The sequence below is a fragment of the Enoplosus armatus genome, chromosome 7 (genome assembly GCF_043641665.1).
Source record: "Enoplosus armatus isolate fEnoArm2 chromosome 7, fEnoArm2.hap1, whole genome shotgun sequence".
In the NCBI taxonomy this organism is placed as follows: Eukaryota; Metazoa; Chordata; class Actinopteri; order Centrarchiformes; family Enoplosidae; genus Enoplosus; species Enoplosus armatus.
Window position 1 is genome coordinate 20,841,060 of NC_092186.1, and position 6,699 is coordinate 20,847,758.

Here is a 6,699-nt window from a genome sequence, read left to right on the forward strand (position 1 = left end):
TTATGACGGAATATGCAGAAAAACATCAAAAGTAAATGGGATAAAAAGTCGGGAGAGACTGAATTTTTTTTTATATATATATATGTATAAATATATACATGTATATACTGTATCCCATCAGGTTTGAGAGGCTGTAATGTTTTTTAAAGGAGTAATAAGAAACGTAATCTAAAATCAACACAAAGCTGTTGCTGGGAATACTGTGGTAGACTGTAGAAGACATTCTTACTTTGCTTCAGGAATATGAACTTTTTCATCTAATTAACAGACATAGTCATAGTGAGAAGCTCCTGATCTGTTCCTCTTCAACTGATTTCCTGAATCTCACATATTATCTGTGTACCAGGAGATCATGCCATGTTGCCTCACGGCATGCAGACCTCCTCGAGTCTGACAAGCGTCTACATGTTTCATCTGATTTGAGCGGAAGCCAAGAACAGCCGTGCTTGCAATTTTTAAAATGCTGTTAATCTTGAGACAAGTTAATTGTTTCGTCATCTCGAGAAAATAATGAATTCTTTATCAATTCTGTAAAGCCTGCCTGAGGCCATAACAGGATATTTACCCTTGATAACAGAAGTGCTGCACGGTTGGGAAGAAGTGGCACTTGTTCATAGAGCGTCAAATCCATGTTGTGTAGAAAGATGTTTCAGCCTCTTGCTGGTGTTTCCTTACTTAAAATGATCATTTTACAGACATTACAACTACCACTGTTGTCATCTTTCTTCGTGAAATGAAGCCAAGCTTTGGACCGTTTCTTCTGTCATCATGGCTCCTTCTTGTTGCAAGTTTCCACCAGCGTAGATGCATGAGTTTGACGCCATTGTCTTGCAATGTGCAACAGTCAGAAAAACGTGCCGGCATCGATAAAAGGAATTGATAAGCTCGGAGGCAAAGGTTTTCGATGGATTGGACAATTGGAACTGGTTCTCAAGTGGAAACAGGTTTCTATTCCCATGCCTACTTATCAGAGATCAGAAGTGCCATGCCAGCATGCATAGATGGCGTCTTGACAACTAATTTAAGCTGAAAATGTCAAATCAAGAAGTACAACAAACGAACAGGAAGACACAATGCAGAAATTGCATGACAGAAATATCATGTGGTGCAGAAATATCATGATTTTTGATGATGAAGTTGGCCTGTATTTTTATGACAAAATATTGTCTTGCCCTCCTAATTTCTGTTACCATACAAATACGGAAAACTAATTTGGAAAAGTGTAGAGGTGAAATTAATTTACGTAGCCGTCATATATTACACCTACATTAAAATATCTGTGGGATGTGGAAGATGTGGAAGATTTGGAAGATTTAGCGAACTGTGTGAGTTCTTAACGGCAGTGTGTCATTGATTGTCCGAGGAGCAACAGACTGTACTGTAAAAGCTTGTTTAATCCCGGGGCATCAATCAGAGAGTCACAAAGTGAAAATAACAACAACATCAGGTGATTTCTGAGAAATGTGCTCCATTTCCTGGAAGCATTTATTAGTGTTGCAAGTCAATAGGCATTGAGAACAAAATAAAAAAAACTAGAATTTCTATAGAGCGACAATTCTGAACAACAGTGCAGCTTAGACTCAGAGTTATTATTGTCAGTTCAATTTACCCAAGCCGATATGCAGATTGAAGAAATCAGTAAAACAATACTGAAATAGGAATGCACTTTGCTTTGTGTTAAATGATATCAAGAGAGTCAAGCTCAGTCATTTAAGTTCACCGTGAACGTCACTACTGTACTGTGCTACTGTATCACTGTCTGCATAACAGATCACTGTGGTGTACAGGGACAGCCATACAACTGTATGAACATAAATTTACATTAGAAGTGTGACGTACGCTACTATGTAGTTCAACCAGGGTGTAAACTAACCTTCAAGTATCAATTAGCAGTGACTGAGGTCATTACTGTAACAATAACTTATAATACAATGAATATTTAAATAAATAAACACAACAACAGACTTTTGTTAACCAGACAAAAATATAAAAATATCAGTATAAAAAAAAAGGTGTGTTGCACTTTCTCATGTTATGTTATAAATAGAAGACAATAAATACAAAAATAAATAAATAAATAAATACATATATTAGAAACTAATAGAATAAAAAAAAAATTAGAGCTCAGTAGTCCTTTTTTTCAAAATGACTGTGGGGTTGATATCACTGCTGCGCGAGTGGGATGTGCTTGAGTTGATGATCATGGACCCCGTCTCTTCAACGTCGGGCACATGAAAGGATGCCACTGGACAGGGGCCCCGGACGTTATTGCAGACGAGCTTCTGCAGGGAGGCGGTGTTGACGATGTCAAAGCCTGCGCTGCCTCCGAATGTGCTGGGCTTCCAGTACTCCGGGGAGCAGATGGGGTTTCCCATTAAGCCCTTAAGAGAGAAAGGGGCCCCCATCTCCACCATGGTCTCCCCAAAGATGGCGTTAGGCCTGGGTTTCTCCACCAACAGACCCGGGTAGAGCTCCACAGCGTCGATGTGTCCATACATCTCCTCGAGCACTGCAGCCATTTCTTTCTCTCCTGAGTTACACAAAGGAGGAAATAGTTTTAGTTTTAGCGCCTCAATCTGGCTTCTCTCGCACGCTCACACAGCTGCAAAGCTTGCTGCTAGTCTAAATATGAGCTCTGTGTTTTGACTGATTCAAATCCAGCAAGTAGTAGATAAAAATGATCTCTCTTGTTGTCTTTACGTCTTTCTTCTTCGTGTCTCTCTTACAAGCATGCACACTCTGATATTTCTCTCTCCTCTCATACATCACAGTTAGTTTTTAATCAACAGTAATTCCTCTTTTCTTGTGAAACGAAATCTACTGCTCTGAGGCAGGAGGCCTCTCCTGTCTGTTTATGTCTTGCTCTGTGATGACAATCTGCTTACACTATCTCAAGATGAAATGAACATCTGGTTCTTTGAGTCACGGAAATAAATCCCTTACCTCCAAAGCTGCTGGGGACCAAAGCTGAGTCCAAACCACTTCTTTAATAATAAGTAATCTATGACATAAGCTTTGATCTCTAGCGTCTGGGCGTGTTTTTCGAGCTCGCATCTCATTCCTACAATCAGCTCATGACAATGTTATTAATAATAAAAGAATAATGTGGCCTGAGGCAACAATTCCTTTTACTTCAGGTTGATAATAACCTCTTCACTAATCATCTGATATCACCCTTTCCACCAGCAAGTATTTTATTTTTGTAAGTGATCTTTGCCTCACCTGTCATTTCTTCAAAAGAGCTGTAGGGCTTCATGGAGAATCGTTTCCTGTAGGCGTTCAGAGACTGGTAGCGCATCTTTCTGCTGTTTTCAATGGACTTAATGGCCACATACATGATAGGCCCTGGGACGTTTCGGCCACCAGCAACCTAAAAAATGAATGAGACGTCAGTTAATCAGCCTTAAAGCAGTGACAGTAACCGTGGTGTTACAATCTAAATCTAAGTGCTGCTACTGGAGCTCAAAACAGTTCTTACCCGCCCAGCAATCTGCTTGGTAAACGACTCCACAAGGTTGCCGATGCCGTGCTCAGTCACCACAGAGGTGTTGAAGACAAACTGTTTGTAATTGTAATTCTTCTCCTCAATGTGGAAAGTATCAGGCATCAGTGGGTGCCAGTGGTACAGGGTGTTGAACTCGGATGAAATGCGGTTCTGGTACTGGAAGCGTTGGTTGAACAGCAGCTCGGGGTCAAACTTGAGCTTGAAGTGATAGCCGCTCAGGTGCTGCACGTAGTCCTCGATCACAATCTTGATGGTCTCTCCTGCAGGACGAATGATCAAATATTTTATATAATGCAGATATTATAGGTGCTTAAACTCCTCGTACAATGTGTTTTGCTTTTTGTTACTTTACTTAGATGTTTCAGCTTCACTGTACTTTTTTTAAACGTGGCAGTTTGCTTTTTTGGGGAAAATCCATATCAGACACTTATGATAAACATCAGTTATGTATTAAAACATGTTTGGAGGAGATCTTTAAATTATTTTGGAGATAATTTGACTGTAATAGTTCCGCAGTGAATTTTTGACATGAAAAACAAAACATTTCCTCTTCCTCACGTCTTTCAGTAAATCCTGTTTCTCAAAGTAGAGCTCAAATGCTCCACTGTGTGCAACAGGGTTGCTAGTTGGTGATTACCAAAATAAAAAGTACAACTTCCTCTTTCGTAACTCCCATGGTAACTACATCAATACCATGACAAGTGCATTGTGTGCCTTTGTTGTTATTATTTCGACTTTATTCTCCCAGCTACATTACAGCTAATGTTTTTAAACATTTTATGCAGTTGTCATAATCTCATAAACTCACCAATCAGAATGAGCCGTGCGGTCTGGAAGAGTCTTTCGTCATCCCAGTCGGGGTGGACCTCCTTCAACACATCACAGACCCGGTTATGTTCCCGTAGCCAGATGGTGGCGTACATCATCAGGCCGGGGACCAGGCCGAACGCCTCGTGGCCCACAACAAAGCGGTGAGAGTCAGGAACATGGGGAGGGTAGTGCATGTCAGCGCCCACTTCCTTTACTGTTGGGGGGTACACCTCGCCGTCTATGATCTGCAGAGTTACACAAGAGAGGAAGCAACTGTTAGACACTTGTGTGGTCTGAAGAATTTGGCTGTTTAAACTACCGTGCAGCTGTTTCTTCTCATACCTGATATTTAAGCTTGCCATCCTTCAAGAGTCTGAGCTTGTGTTGCCTCTCCAGGTTGTCTCCATAAATGTGGTTGAGGTCCACCTGAAAGCAAAAACAACACCATTAGCACATGCATTAATCAATTATTCTTTCATAACTGTGGCCTCTGTGTCTCTCTTTCCTGACTAAAGTCTGATGGGGCTTGAAATCTGCTTACCCCGTGACCTTGAGCTACGGTAAAAGCAGGTCCTTTCTTCATATCAGTTTTGAAGAACTGGTGGGTGAAATGCTGCGCAAAGAATGCAAACATCAGACTGGTGCCCTGCGGGTCCGGGATAAACTGTCTTCTCATCAGGAGCTTCTCAGCCAGTAGCTTAGCATCAGGTAGCTCCTTTTTACCTGGGGAAACAATTAAGAACATTACAGTAAGCATACAAGACTATCATACAGAACCAAGCCAGTCTAATTTGGATAACAAACATGAACGTGATTAAAAAGTGATGATTTACTTGTTGGAAAAGCTTTAACTGAGGTTTATTGTCATTGTAAATTCCTGAGACACAATTAATGTAAAAATTTGAAAAAAGCGGTTTCATGTTCCTTAGTTTTGGCTTGCTGGGACAGGTTTTGCTGTTCCCCCTCTGCACATTTCCACTCTTCCAGTCCAGCAGAAGGGATAATTTCAATGTGTGCACTTCCCCTGATGTAATGGGGCCAAGCCACTCTTGCTCAGTATTCAAGAATCTAAGAAAACTGGTTCTCCAAAGTCAGAGAGAGTGTACTCACCTACAACACCCATAGGGGTTGGGCAATCCTCTGATACAGGGGGGAGGGTGCGTGTATAGTAGGAAAGATTGGAATAGGCCTCCCAGCTTTTGTAACCATAATCTGCATTGAAAGTTGGAGGACTGTCAATCAAGTGGGATCGGGCTAGAGAAAAAAAAAAAAAGCATTTCATTATTAGTATATTCGCCACAACTGCTTCTCTACAACCTGCTGTACAAATTATTGGATGTTTTATGAGGCAGTTTCCAATCTGTCTTCTCAGTGTTGCCTTCAGCTAGAGACACTTACATGTCAGCACATATCTCATGATGGCATCCCTGAGAAACGAGATGTTGTTGATGATGTTCCAGAAGCCCTTGAAGTGGGTGAGAAGGTGGTGGACGGTGTTGGGCGACGGCTTCAGGGAGATCTTGACCCAGGTGAGGAACTCGGCTGTAGAGGCCCGCAGGGAAAATGAATTATTGAACAAATCACCACAACATACACATCCTGATTTTAGATTCACCTCACTTGTGCCATTCATACTTACGTTCTGTGCAGTTCTGTCCGTAATATCCTGTGCGTGTGCAGTCACACTCATAATTATCTGTTCCAAGCGCTGTGCAAACGCCCTTGTTCTGGCATGGGTCTGAGCAACATGGGTTACCTGTAACAGACAATGTTGGGCGGTTACAGACAATTCCCTTTAGATACCAACACAAATCTGTTAGCCCAAACCACTATAATATATTAAATCTCTGAGACAATGAAATCATAGTTTAATGGTATTTTTAACCTTTTCGTGTTATAGACTATATATATATATTTCTTATGAAATCCATATAAACATAATGTCAGTGGTTTATAATTACATCAGTGACTTCTGATATAAAAATGATACAAAAATGAATATAAAACTTTACACCTAAAACCAAACTTTTAAAGACTGCGAGAGTCTGGTGAAGCTGTCAGATATAGTTTTCTGGTTCTTCTACTTACCCCCTTCGCAGACAAGAAACCCCAGTGCCAAGAGGGAAACTGCAAAAGTGAGCCTGTTCATACTCCAACGAATTTTCTCGGATCTTCTCTTTCTTTCCTTCTCTCTCTCTCTCTCCTGTCCTCCGCGGTTGTGTCGCTCTGAGGCTGACTCTTTGAATGTCTGGGAGTTGCTCAGCGGTGCACGTTTATATGCCTGCAGAGGGCTGACGTCACCTGTAGCTCCGTATGAATGATACAGACGTGTCTGTGAACACAACCTACGAAAGTAATTGATTAGTAACACATAATGAGGAATA

General features: G+C 41.2%; 1 protein-coding gene across 1 annotated transcript; it reads right to left on the reverse strand.

The window, feature by feature from the left end:
* Window positions 1–1,448: 1,448 nt before the first annotated feature.
* On the reverse strand, window positions 1,449–6,547 carry ptgs2b (prostaglandin-endoperoxide synthase 2b). The gene is made up of 10 exons (XM_070908322.1): window positions 6,404–6,547; window positions 5,955–6,071; window positions 5,714–5,857; window positions 5,426–5,569; window positions 4,857–5,038; window positions 4,658–4,741; window positions 4,314–4,560; window positions 3,479–3,765; window positions 3,223–3,370; window positions 1,449–2,530 (listed from the first exon to the last, which is right to left on the reverse strand). Exons 1-10 carry the CDS (start codon window positions 6,462–6,464, stop codon window positions 2,118–2,120), a joined length of 1,827 nt encoding a protein of 608 aa, XP_070764423.1. The 5' UTR covers window positions 6,465–6,547; the 3' UTR covers window positions 1,449–2,117.
* Window positions 6,548–6,699: the final 152 nt, after the last annotated feature.

What these genes read in the sequence shown, in the direction of transcription:
- ptgs2b (XM_070908322.1), bottom strand. Translation starts at nt 6,464, where the DNA reads ATGAACAGGCTCACTTTTGCAGTTTCCCTCTTGGCACTGGGGTTTCTT. An exon ending in CGGACAGAACTGCACAGAAC is followed by an intron (nt 5,858 to 5,954) that starts GTAAGTATGAAT and finishes GGGCCTCTACAG; the next exon opens with CCGAGTTCCTCACCTGGGTC. An exon ending in CGCACGGCTCATTCTGATTG is followed by an intron (nt 3,766 to 4,313) that starts GTGAGTTTATGA and finishes TTCGTCCTGCAG; the next exon opens with GAGAGACCATCAAGATTGTG.